Source organism: Protomyctophum parallelum (assembly GCF_964188405.1).
Source record: "Protomyctophum parallelum genome assembly, chromosome: 20".
NCBI classification, from domain to species: domain Eukaryota; kingdom Metazoa; phylum Chordata; class Actinopteri; order Myctophiformes; family Myctophidae; genus Protomyctophum; species Protomyctophum parallelum.
In genome coordinates this window covers 31,823,211-31,843,589 of record NC_139718.1, presented here as the reverse complement: position 1 = coordinate 31,843,589, position 20,379 = coordinate 31,823,211, and the positions used below count along the sequence as shown (strand labels likewise).

Below are 20,379 nucleotides of genomic sequence, written 5' to 3'. Positions count from 1 at the left end.
GACTTAAAACTAGTGCTCCGAATGCATTATTCACCTCGTCCTTAAAGCTGTCTGACCAGGGACTTGCTGGCCGTGCTGGGCCTGGGATGCTAGCTGAAGGTTATTTTTTACCACTGACTAAAAACATTTTAGTGAAAGATGATTTCTCAAGTCCACTAATGTGGTTCATCCTCCAATATGCCCCCTGCTCTCATTATCATCATAGTAGAAACAGTTGTACTTCAGTGACTTGTTGGATTTTATACTGATTACCAAGTAGCATTCTTACGCTTGTAAACGCAACTAGAATCAGAAATAAGCCTGCATCGGAGTCACTCTTCATCCCCATCCTCGAAATTCTTGCCAACTGGAGAAAAGTAAACCCCAGATTTATGTATTTATTTTGGCACACTGAAAGGAGAATCCCAGCCAAATATCTCTTATCTCTCCCAACTGTGGCAATCATGTCTGTCCAAACGGCAAACACCAACTGCAGACAAACACAATCAAATTACCAATAAGTAATTATCTAGTAACATAATTTCAGGATACATCCATGTGCTACTTCAAGTCGGAAAATCCTGCTCTGTAAGTTGGTATATGTTTAAGTACCAAGTTCTAGAAAAAGCTGTAATATAATTCACTTTGGGCAGCATTACTAATAATGTAGGAAATGCAATGCAATAGTAATATTTATCAGAAGTAGTCACAGTAGTAGTAGTAGTAGAACAAATAAATCTAATAGTAATAGTAGTGATAATAGTCATAACATGAGCACAGTGTGTACTTTGAGGGATTTAGAGAGTAAATGGATAGCTTGGAATGTTGCCTCATGAAAACATATTCATAGTTCTAGAAAAATATTTTTGCCCCCAGATAAAGACTTGCCTGCAACCCATTTTGCTTACAGATAAAGATTTTAAAACTCACAGGCACAGCTGTTGGAGAGGAGAGAGAGAATAGACTGCATTTTTCCATGCAGGCTTCAAATGTAAGCCTTTCCACCCTTTCTTTGCAGGCTTTCAGGACGGTCATTTGGGGCAGCAGGATAGCCTGGAGTCTACTAGGCCATCTCTTTAAAGAAGCCTCACGTCACATGATCACTTCTTACATCCTACACTGAAACTATACTGCTGATGACAGCTAATCATGCTCTTTGATGTGCAGTGGGGTCTACTGTCAGAACAGAGCATTTTAACTAGATTTTTTACTACCTAGAATAAATATGTATTACACAGTTTAAAAAATAATAATCACACACCGTGTGAAGTGAGTGGCGCAACTCCGTGTGGGGGTCCCCAGGGGGTCACAAAGCTCCGTAAAATAAAGGAAAATAAGTTTTACATTTGGTTGTGTTGTAGGTGACAGACCAAATCTTTCTCCCTGACTACACACACACACCACGCTGTGAAAGGGTCAAAGGTCACTCCCCTCTCGGTCAGCTGGTGATTGATGGAGGCGAATGGGAGACCGCCCACATATAGCACCGTCACCATCTGCCTCTCAGCCAACCAGAAGAGAGCATTCCACAGCGCCCTTGAGTAAGAGTGAAGCAACTGTAGCCATATAGCCAACAATCCCTTAAAAGAAACTGTGTTAGTGTGTTCTATCTCTGCAGTACTGTAACAACAGTATTTCTAATTGTGGCTGAATAGCAATTACAGTGAAACTAGTGCTCCACGGAGCACGGGTTCTCCACCAGGGCAGGTAGCTAATTGTGGGACAGCAATGTTTCACAGCAATCAGACGCTGATTTGAGGCCGTTTGTTCAAACTTGATTACATGACTATTAATAGAGATTATGTGTACTGATTTGTGTGATGTTTGGACATCTGTAGATGACAGAGGTTTTTTTTTTCTTTTTTCTACATTTTTATCCCAACATTTTTGTAACCCATTATTTTCACCCAGTGTCAATTATATAATGTAATCCTGGGGGCTACACTCCCTCTGCCAACCTGGGGAGAGCAACGGACCTGCTTCCTTCAATGCATGAGTTGTCAAAGCTGCTTCTTTTCACCTGACAGGGGGAGTCTTCCCGGTTGGACGTAGCACATGGAAGGAACACGTCATTCCAACCATTTCCTTTTCCCCTCCATCAGGTGCTACGTCTGACCAGGAGGATGCAGTATAGACCAAGATTAATACTGCATGTTTTTTTGTGAGGGTACCTAGTTACCTACCCTGGGGACACGGGGAGAACATGCACACTCCACACAGAAAGGCCCTTTTGCCAAACCCACCTACGGTATGGGCACTGATGACGCGGAGGAGAGAACATGCCCACAGCGTCCCCAGCGGGAATGAAACCCAGGACCTTCAAGCTGTGAGGCGACAGCACTACAAACTGCGCCACCGTAGCCCCCCAAGCGTTAGTTATTCAAATTAATAATTACATATCAATGACACTTAGGTTTTGGCTACTAGCATGCTGCCAGAGACATTTGAAATGCACACACAAATACACATATTGCTTATGGCAGTCCATCGTTGGTGATGATGACTTCATATCTCCTGGGGGGAAAAGGGGGTTTTCAGCGCTTGGTGCGCTCATGCCACCTCATGTGGCCGTTTAGACCAATTGCTGATCCGTGCAATTTTCCACGCGTGGGGCAGGTGTTTGTTGAACCTGGTTGGACAGTCCTTTCAGCACGCTCATTCCACTGTCTGTGCTTCTCTGCAAGTATCTGATGTGAAATAGACACAGGCACACACAACCTATTCATCTACACTGAGGTTCTATGATAAAAGGTATCATTTACTGACGTCCACGGGGAAATGACTTTTCTGCATTTATCCAGCTGCTCAGATGAGCATGCGGAGCAGCACAATGTGTTGTGAGCTTGTAGATCAGCTCTTTTTGGTGCAACCAAGTATAAAACAAGCATTAGGGATTAAACGTCTCAGGGACACTACAACGGGTTGGACCGGGGACGGCCGCTGTACTTGCTGGGCCACTGCTGCCCATCAACAATTGTGAGGATTTGTTATGTACCATTGTTTAGCTCAAGACTAGGGCTGTGGCGGTGTGGATATTTAGTTACTGCTGTAACCAACGGTATGGCGGCAGCCCCCGATATAAGATAGTTTTGAAAATAAATAATAATAATCACAGTTATGAACTCCACGGTATGCCTTACACAAATGCGGTATTGCCCCCAGCCCTACTTAAGACTGCATGTGTAAAATCCTATATAAATATAGTACATAATGCTGACTAACCAGTCAGTGGGAGGAGAGGTGAGGAGGAGGATTCGTCTTTTCACAGACAGATACAGTCTGGTTGGCAGTAAAGGACACAGCTGTCCAGATACAGTACACAGCAGTGCACACCCACCACTGGTGCTGCTATGGAAACCATGGAGGTAGAACACACAAACAGAGACATGATGGGAAACAGATACCTTGATTATAATGGCAAAGGACAATCCCCTAAAACAATCCATCTAATTCTATTAATACTGCCTCTCTACAACTAGTAGTAATAGATACTAAAAATAACAAAAAAGAAAAATAATGAATACAACGGCATGCTACAGACTACGGATGTTACTAAAATATAGCATTGCAATCTACCTAGTATTCGGTTAATTAACCGTTAATAATGAATTGCATTTTTTTATAGCTCTTTTCTATGCACTATACATGCCTACATGTATGCGTCCTCACTTCCCACATTCACACACCAATGGTGGCAAGCTAGCACCGACCGACTCATTGGAGGCAATGTAGGGTTCAGTGTCTTGCCCAAGGACACTTCGACATTTGGACAGGAGGAGCCGGGATTCGAACCACCGACCCAGGGATCATTGGTCGACCTGCTCTACCTCCTGAGCCACAGCCGCCCTCGATTAGTTAGTCATAAATACAGTTAAGTCGACCCCCATAGCGAACTCAACTAGTCCATACCCAGGGACATGCACACTCAAACTGTTCTCAACTTGGCCTGGCCCCCTCAATGGCAGAAGGGAGAACCTCCCGTCCACCCACCCACCCACCCACACACCCACACACACACACACACACACACACACTAACATTATGTTGTTTGGCAGTGGATGGCTATATTTGATTGATGGAGTCAATTTAATTTCAGTGAGGACACATTAATGTGCCATCCAGACAAAGACGTTTTTAAGTGTATACGCAAATGTTTTTAATCGTATTGCCGTTTCGTCCACACGGATCCGGCGTTTTGGGTGACCGAATACGCTCATATTTTAAAACGGGCCCCAGAGGTGAATAAATCTGAAGACACAACCCTTGCGCCTCCATGTGTAAAACTAATACACATCTTTCCTGAACCTACGACGCCAGCTGCCTATTTCAGTTGCTGAATTAAGCATCCAGGAGAACACCAGGAGAACCCATGTGAGTTTGTTTAGAGGGCTCCCAGAACAAAGATAATAATATATTTTTGAGGGGCAATAGCCCCACCTATGTCCAGCTTTTGGTGTATGTGCTAACACAAACTTTGTCCTACACAAACATTAGATCCCATTGACAATGTTGAGTGTTCGCGTAACACAAACATTGAAGATGAAGGTGAGGACGCAAATTCTGATGATGAACTACAAAACAGTGCTCAAAGTAGACTGGCATCGTTCTTTTGAAATAAACCAAGCATACCTGCAATTGTTCATGCATGTGGAACCAGATTGGAACCAGATTTCATATACCACACCCCTCTGCCTTACATGGCTTGTTGGAGGACCGCAATAAGAGGCGAGCAGTCTTTATAATGAATTAACATTATTAGTTGCGGTACACACAAGGGAACACAATTATGCTGTAATGTTACAGTGGATTAGAATCTCAAAGCACAGTGATTAAAATGACATAACAGTGGATCAAAATGTCATATTACAATGGATTAAAATGTCATATTACAGTGGATTAATATCTCAAATGGGAGTGGATGAAAAATATCGTATCAGTGACAGTGAATAAACATCTCAATAATGTAGATGACTTAAGTCTCACATTACTGTACAAGTAGTTACAAATGTAATCTAATTAAAAATGTTAACCTTTTGCCAACATGCTGCAATTGCCAAATGTGAAAACTACTGCATAATTGGCAGGTTGGGTGAGTGCTTTACACATTTTTTAAGTTACACATAATACAATTTATATGATGGGCAATATCATGGTTTTAACTATTTACAAGCATGTACAGGCTGGACAGACTGTAATTTCAGGGGTGTGTGTGTGTGTGTGTGTGTGTGTGTGTGTGTGTGTGTGTGTGTGTGTGTGTGCACAGACACATGTGTGCACGTGCGTGTATACATCAACCAGCTATGAAAAGTGAAAATGTCCTTAGTTACCACAATTAGTACATGTGGACTGTTGCTGCCGTCATGTTGTCTAACCAGGGAGATGACAGTATTTCCGTCCCCATTATAGCAATGTTCAACCCTGACAGTGTGGCCAAGACAGACAGACCGACAGACAGACACACACAGGATAGGATACACTTTCTGGAACCACACCTTGCCTTTATCACCCTGATGTTTTATAAAAATGGAAATGAATCGCTCACTCTCTCTCCATCTTCCTTGGTCTGTCTTTATGTCCGTTACCAACTCTCTCTCTCTCTCTCTCTCTCTCTTTCTCCATGTCTCTGTCTGGTTTCTGTCAGGCTGCATTCCTGTGCTCTCAAGCTCACCACTCAATGTCTCCATCTGTACTGGTGGGAGAACAGGGCTTCATCAAAGCCATGACTCACACCTGGTTCTTCAGACCAATCGCTTTCCTGTATTTCAAACAATTTCATTTTGTAATATAGAACTTTAAAGTGAGGCTACATTTAGACTATGGATGTGACCTGGGTTCTGTTCAGATATGTGAACTCTGAACAACCTTCAGTGTTTCTCAACCAGTGTGTCATAACCCACAGGCTTTCTGTGAGATGCACCATCAGACATTGGTAGAGGAATATGAGTTCTGACAGTAAGTTCAAAGGACAATTTGGATGCAGTAGAGTAGAAGTATTGATTTTCTAGTACACTCAAAAATAAATTCCTCATGGATGTTATGTAGCTGTTGAAGTAAGGTCATTTCCCATAAGGTGTACCTCTCCCTTCATTCTGACAACTAGACTGACCTGGCCATATATCAACCTGCCTGGACATGTAGCCAACACACACAAACATGTGCCCACTCTCTCACACGCACCCACTCACGCACGCACATCCACTGGCCAGTGTAACATATCGGCTCCCCTAGCCACAAGATAGACCGCAATTGAGAATAATGTGGTCTGCTTTGACATAAGAAACCAAAGCAGTGTGGAACGAGATTATGACCAATCAATGAACAGATGTGTCCAGCATTTCACAATGCTGATACTTTGTAAGTGAAAATAGAAGTACGAAATGAAAAGTTACAGCTTCTTGTCTATGTCTGCTTCTTGCAGACCTCCACAGTCCACAAGAGACAAACACGCAGTGCGTGACAGCATTCTTCCAACTTCACCATTTATTGCAGGATAATATCAATGTGGAAATTACAATTGAGCCGAATATGATGTCACTCACACCATTAAAAGTGATTTTTTAATTTAACAAAAAATACATGACATCCGGTCTTAAAGGGAGGCTCTCAGGTTTTGCAGTTTAACTCAGACCATGGCTCATGGAGTGAACTTGAATGTGAAAGAAGTTAAATAAGTTGTGTAAGTGCAAAGAAAAAGTGAAATAACAAAGGTGAGGGAAAGGAAATATTTCAGTACACCACCATCAGTTCTGAAATGTTTTCTTCCCCCCCCCCCCCCCCCCCCCCCCCAATATAGTTATGATGCCAATTCCAGTGAGATGAAAATAGGTTTTCAATGTAGTGGGTCCCAGGACCCAGGGGTGGTCATTTAGATGGGTCCAGGGACATTTTATGAGTCCCACTTCAACTATGTTAGAGTACAGTACCGAGTACAGTATTGCATTCCAGAACCCCCAGAGGGTGACATGATTGCGTCCTTTCTCAATTTAGTGAGTCTAAGGATGCAGGCCATTTAGTATTTACATCACGGTCAATTCCAGCATGTAGTCGCTGTGACTGCTGCCCCCAGTTGGGTCTTGAGGGCGGTATAGATAACCACATATCTCCTCTCCCCAGCCACTTCTGTTCACCTGACAGCGAGGACGCATGCTATTCTTCCCAGGTCCTCTCCTTCAGTAGCTTGAGCAATATACCATTATAAAATATATACCATTTAATATAATATACTCATAAGTCACGACACTGCAGCAGTGTCTTGACTTCTCATCAACAACAACAAACTCTGTATTAAGTGTGAAGCATGTTATGGGTTGCCGTTACAGTTCCTCCTTACCCTTGAGCAGGGGCAGCGGCGTGAGCTCGATGGGTTTGCCCTGAGAGCGGAACTGGGAGGAGCTCTGGGAGCGCTTCTGCTTAGCTTTCCTGACTGACTTCCGTGAGAACCCGTCCACTTTGTCCACAGACGGAGGCGTGGTGGCTGCCGAGGACATAGCCCTGCTGGGAGAGACAGACAAAGAGGAAGAGGAGAGGAAGTGGGGACAGGAGGAGTGAGTGAATGGGGGAGGGGGGGTAGCATAGAGGAGTGCAGAGAAAAACAGAGGAGGAAGGGTGGGGAGGAGAGATGTAGAGATATGTTGGGAAGGAAAGGGAAAGAGAGATGGGGGGGGATTGGGCGGAGGAAGTGAGGGAGAGAAGTGATAATGATGGATGGAATGAAAGAGAAGAGGGGCAGAGAGAAGAGAAAGGACAGTGAAGAGGGATAAAGACAGATAGTGGGAGGAGGGGAACATGGAGCAAAACATTAGTGTTGCACAAATTTGGAAGGGACATTCAGTGACAAGACAAAACAGGAAATCACACATTACATTTTTCGTATATGAGCAACACCACAAAGTAGGCATGCAACGATTCACTCAACTCACGATACGATTCGTATCACGATATGAGGTTCACGATACGATTTTTTTACGATATTATAAAACAAAAAATATTTTCCAGAAACACATTTTTGATGAGCATCAACGACCATCACCACCTGGGCACAGTCACACACACAGCTCTCCTCGACAGTGCTCTACTACTGAAAGTGACTCAGTCTCATTTCTCTCCAAAAGCACTTGAATGTGATCGTGATGGAATATGATTAAAGCTCACATTTCACATCACACACACACACCATAATTCACTAGCCCCCTAAAAAAAAAAATATATATATATATATATATATATATATATATATATTGATTTTTTTTCTTCTCTTTTCATTAAATCGAATGGGATTAATATCGATATACGATATATCGTTACATGCCTACCACAAAGCTATGCACTGTCTTGTTTTTTTGCAGAAATATAATACAAAAAGCATAGTATCACACCGAGCCAAAGTAGCTGCTAGCTAGCTTGATGCTCCGGCCTTGTCCTAGACCTACTTACAGGGTGCATCCGCATTGAGGCTGCTGTGCAGAGCTACTACGACGTTAGTGAGCAATTAAAGACCATTATAATTCACAGCATTCACCCGTTCACTGAAAACAGTGAACAAGCTCACAATAATGTTGCATTGTGAGCTCGTAGCTCAATTAAGTCCGCTGAGTGACACTTTGTGCGATGAAGACAGAACAGACAAAATGAGGCAGGTATTGTTTAGAGAGAAACTTACTTCTATAGTAAGATTGAGTCTTGGACATTTTCCGAAAACAAAGCCAAACAGACCAAACTATCGTGTGACGTGTGTGGTTTAAAAAGTCACAGGCCACAGCTAGGGCTTTTTATATTTAAAATGTGGCATTTGTATATTTAATACTACTCGTCTAGCTTCATAAGATAAAAGTTAAATAAAAATGATCTGTTACCACAGAACTGCATCGAGCCTGGTCCAAAGCTGTGTTCCGTACTAGCAGTGAATTCATGCTTAGCTCCCATAGTTATGTAATATGACATGAATGAGACCCTGCAGGCCATAGCAGCAATTTACACTCACACACTAGTCACACTGTCACTGTCATCGATATGTTTTTTTCAACCCAACAATGCAATGCATCAATGAAAATCAGATAGTTTTGCCAAGAGACTTAAAAACATTTGCCTTTATTTTAGTTAGTAGTTAGTAGTCAGTAGCACTGAAGAGCCAACTTTAGGACGGTACCCGCCCCTCGAACCTCAAATGACTTCACATTGTAGGCTCTACAGAGCCGAACCGATTAAAATCTACTGACAAATCTGTGAGGTCTGACACTGAACCGATTAGCTAGTTGTAATTTGCTATGAGTTATATTTAAAACCTCTACTTAAAAACAATGTCTATCAGTCCCACCACCCACATGCTCTATAGCCTGTGTTCACAGAGTTGCTTTCAGAGTAATAATAATAATACATAGTAATAACAAAAACAAAAAGGAGCGACTAAAACAGGAAACAGACATGCAATGATCTAGGTAAAAGCAATGAGATTTCGTTTAAAAATGTCCACAGATTCAGAGAACCGTAGATCCCTTGGCAGGCTGTTCCACAGCACAGGGGCATAGTAGCTAAAGGCGGCTTCTCCATATGTTTTAGTGTTAGGGGTCTCTAGGAGACCAGCACTAGAGGATCTAAGGGGTCTGCCGGGCACATATTTAGGAAGCATTTCTGAGTGCATTTCTATTCAATGTTTTAAAAACAAGTAAAATAATTTAAACATCTGTTCTAGAATGTATAGGCAACCAATGCAGGGACTTTAAAATCGGTGTAATGTGTGCTCTACGTTTGGTCTTTGTCAGCACACGGGCAGCTGCATTTTGGACAAGTTGTAACCGACTGGTTACAACTGGGTAAGCCAGACAGGAGAGCATTACATGGACCATACTCATTTGGGGTATTTTTCACTGTACATTTTCATTTAGATTAAATTTGTCCTCTGCTTTTACCCGTCCTATTAGGAGCAGTGGCCTAGGCGCTATGGGGGCAGTGCTCAGGGAGCAGTTCAGGGTTAAGTGTCTTGCTTAGGGACACAGACTGGGGCCGGGGAAGCGAACCCGGGACCTTCCGTGTAGCAGACGGACTCTCTACACATTCAGCTATGGTCCTGTGTTTGACAAATATTCGCGAAATTGGTTACAAAAACATTTAGAGCCTTAAGAATAAAAAAATTTAAGTATTAAAATCAACTCGAAAGATAATTCTTGTGTGGAGGCTGCTGCAGCGCGGTTGCGTTAAGAGACAGTCTGAGTCTGCTCAGCTGTGTGTAATACATATTTCTGCATTACTCCTCAATCATACTGTAGCCACTATATGATGTAAAAAATAAAAAAAAACATTTATGTGGTTGGTTCTGGACTAGCAGTTGATACAGACATCACACACAAGAAACACCATCAATAATGAAGAAACTAAAGGTATACAACAAAGCTTGCATTATGCAGTGCAAAAAATACGAATACAAGAGTGTCAGTCTGTCAGATGGCAGATTATAGTGTGCTTACAGTAATGAACTGTTGTTACCAGTGTTGGACAAAGTACCGCATTACTGTAACACAACTACTTTTTGTGGTAACTAATAGTGATAACGTTAACTAGTTGCCTTTTCCCATTCAGTAATGCCGTTATAGTTACTGTGATTTAAATGCATTATACGTTAAGTAATCCAGCTGAAGCCCCACCTGCAGAGTCTGCCACCTAACCTACTGGTGATGTACTCTCACACTAACATGAGCTAAAGCACGATGATTGGTTAACCTAGGGTACAATTTCAGAGTCAGGCGGGTTTTGCCTTATGGGGAAAATATACACAAACACAACACGCCCACCACCACCACACAATTATTTTGAATTTGTGGATATAAAGGACGCTAAAATATGGTAGTCAAATGAAAACATGAGTAACAGTCATGCTAATCTCCTGAAGCACCTACCAAAAGTACATGCCGGGGCTATACAATCAACTAGTTGCCAAAGAAAGAACCCACCTTGGGTCTCTAGTACCACCGGCAGTGACCCAGATGAGCTACTCCATCTAAACAGCCCCTCAAAAAAAAAAATATATATATACAGATTGATTGCCAGGTATATTGTTGAGGACATGCTTCCCATCATAACGGTTTAGTCTGTTGCCTTCAGAGAACTAGTCGGCAAAATGCCGGTGAAAGCAGGGCCACAGTGTAGAAAGATGTTTTAAACTACCTGGACATTGAATATGCTCAAGATGAGGATTTTCGGTGGTGAGGTGACCACCGCTGCGGTGGTGAGCTGACCACCGGAGCTGAAATAACATTGAGCGATGGTGAGTAAAAACAGAGAGAAGGGCTGGAGCGGTGGCGGTGGTTTGCTCTTCACCACGGCTCGTGACGTCATGTTGTAGTTCGGTGGTCACCTAACCACCGGAAATCCAGACTATGTATGAGCCTTGAGAGAGATGAAGCAGGGACCCCCACTGCATATTGTATACAATTGTGTTGCAGATTAAACTTTTCATAGATAGCTATACTTACTGTCAGTGTAAATTCATGTTTGTGTGTATTTTCAGACATTTAAGCATTTAGACCCTCAATACTTAGTAGACTTGACCTTAACCTATGGCTCTCTGTAGTCTGCTTTTTCCCCTCTTTGCAGAAATTAGCCGTTCTACAATCTCACCTTGCAGTGTGAGGCATTGTGAGCTTGTAGATCTGCTATATTTTTCTAAAGTATAGGGATGCTAGGGCTGATGTAAATAAAAAGTGGTTATGGTAAATAAAGATCACACCTGTGTGACGTGAGGGACACCAATATATTAAAGTCTAACTCATGTTGATTAGGTGATGTAAAACAAACGGTGCAAACACAAACATTAAACGCCATTAATAATAAAGAGACAATATGACGTAAATGACACATTATGACCTTCATTGTCAATGTGTTTACAAAACAAACATTGAACTAAAGACAAACATTAAACCTGTGTATATACAACATATATATATATATATATATATATATATATATATATATATATATATATACAAAAATATATATACATCCTATTACACAAAGATTTGGTGCTGCCCTGCCCTGTAGTAACTCTGAGGACCCCCTGCTGAAGACCCCAGTTAGAATATCTCTCTACCACTGCAGGGGGTGATAGCCCCTACAATGCATGGCTTTCTGAAATTACTTTATGTGGCAGGCAGCCAGTCTATGGAATTTTGTTTGTTTAGAGCCTAATGTATAAATTCCCTGTCGCCAGCCAAGTCTATGGACTTTAATGCTTGTTTAATTTAGTAAATGACAACGTAATACGTCATTGAGGTGATTTATAAAGAGAACGGTGACTAGTTACTTTTTAAAAGTAACTTTCCCAACACTGGTTGTTACTTCAGAGTTAATTAGACTATTGAACGAGCAGAGCGACCATAATGTGTCCCATTAAAGATATTCATGGCTACCGAGTCCGACACAAAAGACAGACAGTGCAAGTCTATTGTGTTTCCCCTTGGGGTAGATTAATCTATCATTTCCCCTCTTGCTCAACCGCCGCACAATCTGTCCATGTGTGGGGTGTGAGCTGGTTGTCCATGATAGCATCTAGCCTCCTCATTATACTTGCCTTCGCCAGTAAGACAGCCATACAAGCAGACAGACAGATAGAGATGGAGACAAGTCAGACAGGGACACAGATTAGTGAATGTTAGAGTGGCGTCATGGCACTGCTGCCTGGGGGAGATGGATGGACCCAGCTCAGAGTGAAGGACCTTTTAATCTCTCAGAGTCTGATCTGAAATACTGTTCAGGATGCAAGGCTTATTTATGACTCTTCCCTCCAGGTAGTCCAAGTGCCATAAGACACATTCATTTTGCAACCATCAATGTTTTCGCTGAATGACAACCAGTCACTCTTTGAGCAACACCGCGGCACTGAAGCCCTCCTTTTCCTTCCATTATTGGTACTCATACTCAACTGTGGGTAGTTACTCTTATTAGTAGTAGTACTATGTTATTGGTGTTAATCACAGGACTTAAGTACAGGTGAGTGACAGCTTACCACCTCTGCACTTTTCTTAGTAGCCTAATCATTCATTTCATAACGATCTCTGCATGGTACTGTAGCAACAACTTGCCAAAACTCACCCAGGCCAGGAGCTTAGAAATAAATTGTAAATTGTACTGTAGTATTCAAAGTCATTTCATTTCTAAAGTCACTGCCACAGTAGCGAACCTAACCAGGCCGAGAGGATTTCAAGTTTCACCCACACCTCTCCTCGAAAAACGCTGTACAAGAGTTTCAACAGTTTTGTCATTCAAGCCTGTTGCAACAGGACTAGTAAATAAATACAACATAAAATAAGTTCTCCACACCAACAAACAACCTTACCAGCAAGCACAACGTATGGTCACATCAACACCTGTCCCTGTGTCTGCCGAATACTTTTATCAGGACAATACAAAGCTTTCAAAAACATTTCAGCTCACATTATATCGGTCTAACTAGACAGTTGTTTTTATAACGCTTTCTAGTAACCAAGACAGTTAGTTTCTACTAGTAACGGTCTGACACTGGCACATACTGTACATTCTGAATTGATCAATTGCATCCTGGTTTTAGTGGCAGTGCACAGAGCCAACAGGTTTCAGAAATGCTATCAAACATTTTGCACAAATGAATGCAAGCTGGCAACGGATGCACAGGTGAAGAACCAGGCAGCTAAACATTTAGATCATGTGATAACCTGATTGATTGATTTACTTATTGACAATATAATGATGTACAAAGAAGTTGCACACAAAAGTCAAAAGAATGGCAAAAAAAAGCTTACATTACACAGCCTTCATTTCAAGGTGGTCCTATTGATGTAAGGATGGACTTTACTCTTGCAGGTAGCCCATTCTACCTAACTGCTGGTATTCTGGTATGAAAACGAATTCAGACCTTTACAGCATTCGAATCGGCACAGTTCAGTCAGTGAAACTTGCTCTAGTTGAGGTCTGTACAGCATATTTATTTAACAGTGACTTCTAAACACGAGTTGCTGGAGTTAATCAATTGTAGAACACTTTCCCTGCGGTTCGCGAGTTGCCGAGTTATGTTTATATTGTTTAATCAACGTTTTAATCAGTTTTAAGTCATACAGGCAATCCATCCGACAGAATGGTATATGAGACGCGTTTTGATCATCACCACAAAAAGGTCCTTCGCGCAAAGGGTTATGGGAAATTGAGTCCCTATTGTTTACAATGGAGAAGCTCCCGGGGGAGGAAGCCATGTGCTGCCCGGTCTGTTGTTGCGGTCACCACTATCAAATACTTTTCTACACTACAACAAGCGATTACACCGTTTTAAAGTGGATTTTCATGACAAGCAACTCAGCGGTCGGTGCAGTGGATGTTCAAAGGTAACTTTAAACATAGGCAGTCTAGCCTGAAAGATGGCCGTAAATGGTCCGCAGTCAACCTGTTAATTGTGCAGGCAGTGTCAAATCACCAGTGCCTCTGCCAGTATTGCAAGAGCAATTCTGTCTATTGATGTTGACATTTTAGATATTTTACTTTTCTTTATCTTCGAGATAACTTTTAATGCCATACTCTATCTGGCCACACTCTCTCCAGATAGAAGCTTGAATAGCAGGCTGAATTTGTGTATAATAAAAATAAAAGAGGACTTAAAATGCGGGACCACACGTTTGTTGTAAACGGCACCATGTCCTCAGTCCTCACCACAACTAACACTTGTTCTCTTCCCTCAGAGAAGACCTCACCCACTGTCAAGCTGTACTGTTGAAGACCAAAGTCCTTTACTTCATATATCTTGAAACACTGTCCTCTCCATCACATTCTTCTGCACACACAAGCACAAACAATCTCAAACTAGTCCCAGAGAAAATGTATCTTCTGAGTTTAGGCTCAACTGCTTGCAAATCTCTATACGTCTTAAGAGAGCTTGTGTGCAGTTCTCGTCTCAGCAAGCAAAGGAGAAAAGAAAATAATTCATAGATAGCAGCACCCTCGACAGCGTTGCCATAGCTGCATTGCCAATGGCAACCTTGACCATGCTAGCAAGGAGCATTCTGTGCTTTTCACACCATTACGAATGTCAGCGGTCAACTGGCAAAAACACAGCTCAACACCACCCAATAGACAAACAGCCTAACACCTACAAACAGAAAGAGGCTAATACTACCAGACAGACAGCCTAATACCATCCAACAAACACATTCCCTCAAATACATTTATATATTAAATGTAACTGTATACAAAATGTTCATTTCCGGAAAGCATCTCCATCGATAACCCAGACAGTGACAACAGCACTTACCTGTGCACAGGGGCACTGGAATGAGTGGAATCCCCAAGAATTACCATTGGTACTTCTCTCTCTTTCTTGCTCTATCTGACTCTCAGTCTCTATCTCCGCCAATCAGACAGGCTGACCAAACAGACAGGCAGGCAGGCTAATGGCGAGAGGCTCGACTATGTTCCACCGCGGTTGCTTGTCGGCTCGCCGGGCATACGGCACACAGCACAAACACATTCCCCTCCCTGAGTCTCTCTTACATAAGAGAACAGACGACATCCACACAGAGGATTAGAGAAGGAGAAGAAGAGGAGGACAAAGATAGAGAAAAGGGAGCAATGAGGAGAAGCATAGGAAACGGTCTGAGAGGGGGATGTAAAGGAATGGGGGGTAGAGAATCAGAAGAAGAGCAAAGTCAGGAGGAGGGGGAGAGAAACAGGGAGGGCAACAGAAAGAGAGGAAAGGGAGGAAGAGAGCGCTCTACAGGAAGTCAACAAACAGGGAAAAACAAGGCCACACACACACACACAAGATGAAAGGGAGGCAGGCAGAGGAAAAGCTCAGGGATCTAGTCTGTGTTCCGACATGGCAAAGTCTGAATTCAAAATACATCTATACTATAGTCTCTGGTATGAGATTTGTTTCAGGGGTTGGCATTAAGATCTCAGAGCCTAGGCACTTGCGACACAGGTCATGTTCTACTCAAAGGCCATGCTTACTTTCCCGAAAAGTAAATTGTCCATTATTAAATGATTCGAATTTGGGCAAATGAGTGTTAAATCCAATGGATAACTGCAGAGTTGTTACTTTGAAAAACCAGAATGAGTGCAACTGATAGTTGTAAAAAGGTTGCATTGTTCTTCATGAATAGCCAATAATATTTACTGAAGCCTTCTCGAGCAAGCTGAAAGTAAACTTAACTAGTTAACTTGCCCAAATGTTTTATTTAATTGCCACGGGCAGTCGGGCAACCGTGTCAAACTGTCAACTGTCAACCCTGTGCAGATTGTGATATTAGACCAATGACTGATTATTACCAACATAACAATAAAACATTCCTAATAAAATATTGTGTCCAGGTAGCTCAGTCGGTAGAGCTCTCGCCTTTGGACCACACGGTCATGGGTACGATACCAAGCAGTGCCTACTTGGCTTGGGTGCCACAAGTTGTGCGGTAAGTACTGGGAGTGGGAACTGATGGTAGGTGTGACACTCCACCTCAGGGTCTAGCGCATTGTAACGGGGACAGACTACCTACTAATACCAATAATAAGCCACTCCCGACCTACTTACTTTAATAAATAGGTTCAAGGTGATAACATTTGACTTGTATGATAGTGCCAGCACATCGTTAATATTAAAAAAATCCCAACAGAGCAAATGATAGCTAATAACTTATCAAATATTTAAATTATCCTAGGAATGTTCCAATACATTATATCTCATAGTTATGGTCTCCTTAGTTTATATTGAACAAACCTCATGACAGGTACACTCTCTAGTCTCTACCAACCTCTTCCTGGGTACTTTTCTGCACTCGACAGGCAATATGGAAGGGGGGGGGGGGGGATCAAATGGCATATTTTCTTACCAAGTACCTCAACAGACGGTATTTTTGATTAGGGCTAAAGTGGTTAAAGTAAACGCAGGAAAAGATGCCATACCATATCAATCATATTTAAAAAAAAATCGCATATGATATCTAGTCTCCTAGCCCAATACCTGTCGAATATCAATATATTGCCCAGCCCTACTGTAAACACACATAATTACTTGTCAATGTGTTTAAAAGTACAAAATTATATTTGTGCATAGTGTTCTAAACTTTTATGGAAACTAAATGTACTCTTGAGAAGTTAAACAAAACAATCTTTCGTTTGATCTGATGAGTCATTGGACACGGTTTGAAGAATGAACAGTGCACACAGCCATGACCAGCAACAACTTCACACATGCACAATTACACATATGACACAATACGAGTCTTGCGCATAGATACTGTATTCTATTCTTCACAAACACTGTATGGTGCAGATATTATTGTAGAACAGTATAATACTGATTGTATTGATATTAGTTACTCTATGATGCCGCGATGACACTGTGGTAATTGTACCAGTTTGTGACTGAATTCCCCGCGCTGGATCAATAAAGGCAAACGCAAACAAAAAGCTGATGGATCTAAACAGATACTTCAAAGTAAAATCCTGTGTTCATTTATTCCATTTGCAACTTGTGAGTGAAAATGACACTCAGGATTTTACTGTGTGTACTGATAAGAGATCAGAGAACCGGGCTGCACCTCCTCCTCCTCATCATAAACGCCAGGAGACTTTGGATGCTGGGACATAACACTGACCTCTCGGTGAGATGAACAAACTCATTGAGAGGTGAGGTACTCACTCAACTGACTCAAACCTTTGCCTTGATTATGATTAATGAAAAACAATTAGCTAGTAGATCCACTATTTTAACTATTTTTGTATACAACCATTATAATACAGGGTCATGGGCCAGGTATAATCTGACTAACTTGATTATAAAAGTCATCGATACTACTGTAGTACTGTATACAAGAAAATAATGTTAAAGCATGCTTCTTGATTGTTCAGTTATAAATTGGTTTAGGTATTCATTCTAAATGTATGTTTTTTATTACACCCCACACACACACACACACACACACACACACACACACACACACACAGGCCTGACTGAAAGAGGGTTTCCTCTCTTTCTGTATGCCGGCACATGATTTTGTTTTGATAGCTTTGATAACATTCTCCTCAACAATTCTGAGCATCCTTGTGCCACCAAATTTAGACAGTCATATGAAGAGCAATGCAATGTTGGAGCATGGACACAAAGATAGGGTAGATGTTCCAACAGCAAAGATTATCCATACTGTCTGTCTACATTTATGTGTATCAATTCCTGTGTGATTAATACAGTTCTATTCATCTATTGTGCATACTGCATAGTGCATACGTTTAAGAACAAAACCTCCAAAGAGCTAGTTCTATATAGTTTGCAAAAGGCTGCTCCATTTCAGTGCACAGCACAGTAATTACTACACAATTACACTGTAGTCAAGAACAAATCCTTTTAAAAACAAAAGTTGTCATCGTAATTTGACAAGTACACAGACTCGCAATCGCTCAGGGCAACATATCTTGAGACATTATGTTAGACACTATAGACACTGACAGTAGACAATACTCATAGTTGAAACATTGACAACTGATGAGTGATGACTGAGTCCTAGCTGCATTTCTTAGCATCCCTGTTTTACATACTGTTTCTACCCATCATACATGTCATTGATGTCACAATTTATTACCGTAACGTATACAAAATAACTGATAACTATTATTTTTTTCAGGAACATTAAGATTCATGCATCTTTCCACAGGGCTGTAATAATTCTGGCCAACATAAGAACAGTTAATGGGCCAAATGACATATTAGAGTAAGTTTGGACATTGCCGAAATGTGCAAAGCAAGTCAAAGTTCATATCTGAGTAACACCACTCATTCAGTATGTGTAACTATATATATGTGGCCGGATTCACAGGCCCTGTAAACCATAATGTAAGAATACTTTTTCCATAAGACTTGGACAATTCTTTTTCTGACCCAAAACTGTGATAACGTTGCTTTGACAAGCATTTACCTGAATCACAGCTCGAACAGACTCCAATAAAACATGAGCATCAAGGAGAATCTAAGCTAATAGAAAGCCAAAGCCACAGATAACAGTCCAGATTTAACAAAGTAACCATTATTACGTTTTTATATCTGCGTATTAGGAAGCCAATTTAGCTGTACGGATTTAAAATCAAGCAATCAAATAGAAATTGTGTTTCATCATGATCATGTATGTTGGGCCTGGCGGCAGCAAGCAACACATATTCAAAACTTGACAAGTCAAAGCTAACCCGCTAACATTAGCCAGCTAGCCGCATTAGCTAGCCGATTTGCCGATACAAAAACACTTGAATTTAAGAGTAAACTGATAGTTAGCTACCAAATTTCAGTGTACAATACACCGTGATATTATTTTAATACAGAAACAGCTATGCTTTATATAACCCGATAGGAGGCACTGGATAAAATGACATTTTACACAGCCAGCTAACGACAGTGCTACGGCTAGCGCGGGTTAGCTCAAGTTCAGTGGTCTGGCTAACTGGCTAGCGCCAGCTAGCTGTGGACATGAAAATGAAAACAGATGAGCGTCATATCACAGCATGGCACAGGTACATGTCTAATTGTACGTGATATGTACTAATAAGATAACGTTACCTGGGCGGGCTTGGCCGATCACCCATCATCCAAGATGTAAATACAACGGCACTGCTAATGCTGCTAGAGCTAAACTACCGTTCGTTCACTTCACACACTGTGACAGACACACCGTCCCGAGTCCCGACCGAGCCGCGGCTGCAGCTCTGCTCTGCTATGGTTTTACTTTACCTGGATCCTCTGTGTGCTGCTGAGCAACGAAGACGGCGGCAAGGAGTTTATCCTATGATAGGAAATGTATAAGCTAGGCTACTTCCAGCTCGTTGCAAAGAGCCTCCCAAGCAGCGGCCAGACAGCAGGAAAATCTTGGCCTTATTACAGCCAAACCCACGAGTACCTTTTACCTTCTAACGATATAATCCTCCGACACCCATTAAGAACAAAGTACGGTATAAAACGATTACGGTAACTCAGTTACATTCCCGATATCGATTCGATTGCTTCCGTTATCCAAACTCTTATATTTGTATATTTTCCTTGGACCGTGTTTGATTTGGGGATATATCTTTTTTGCCCTATTGTCAATATTACTGGGTTGAGACCATGGCACACATAACAGAGATGCACCTAACCTGCTCGTGGGTTTGGATCAACACGCGATGGTGATTGGTTGCCGAGTGGGCTGTGCAACACATGATTGGACTCTAGACCACGTCGATCACCGACGAAGCAAGAGGAGGCTTTCCCAGAGACGAATGCATTGGGATAGGTTGTGAGGGAAAAGGGACAAGGAAAGAGATTGGGCAGAAAGCGATGTGGAATGGTAGTCTGGTTCCCATAGTCCGAGGAGATGGTGGTGCTGTGATTGGCTGGTTGGTTTGTCAGGAAACCTCAACCAAAACATGATTTGGTTA

At 41.9% G+C, this 20,379-nt stretch overlaps 1 protein-coding gene across 3 annotated transcripts in view; it reads right to left on the bottom strand.

Moving 5' to 3' along the window:
- The window catches only part of ppp2r5eb (protein phosphatase 2, regulatory subunit B', epsilon isoform b), a 49,483-nt gene extending 29,408 nt beyond the window's left edge, over window positions 1-20,075 (bottom strand). Inside the window, exons 1-2 of one of the 3 annotated variants that reach the window (XM_083792348.1) lie at window positions 19,697-20,075; window positions 7,310-7,473 (exon numbers count right to left, since the gene is read on the bottom strand). In XM_083792348.1, coding sequence (XP_083648474.1) covers window positions 7,310-7,466 — 157 coding nt within the window. In that variant the 5' untranslated portion in view covers window positions 7,467-7,473; window positions 19,697-20,075. The other 2 variants (XM_083792347.1, XM_083792346.1) reach the window with 2 other exon arrangements.
- Between the last annotated feature and the right edge of the window lie 304 nt (window positions 20,076-20,379).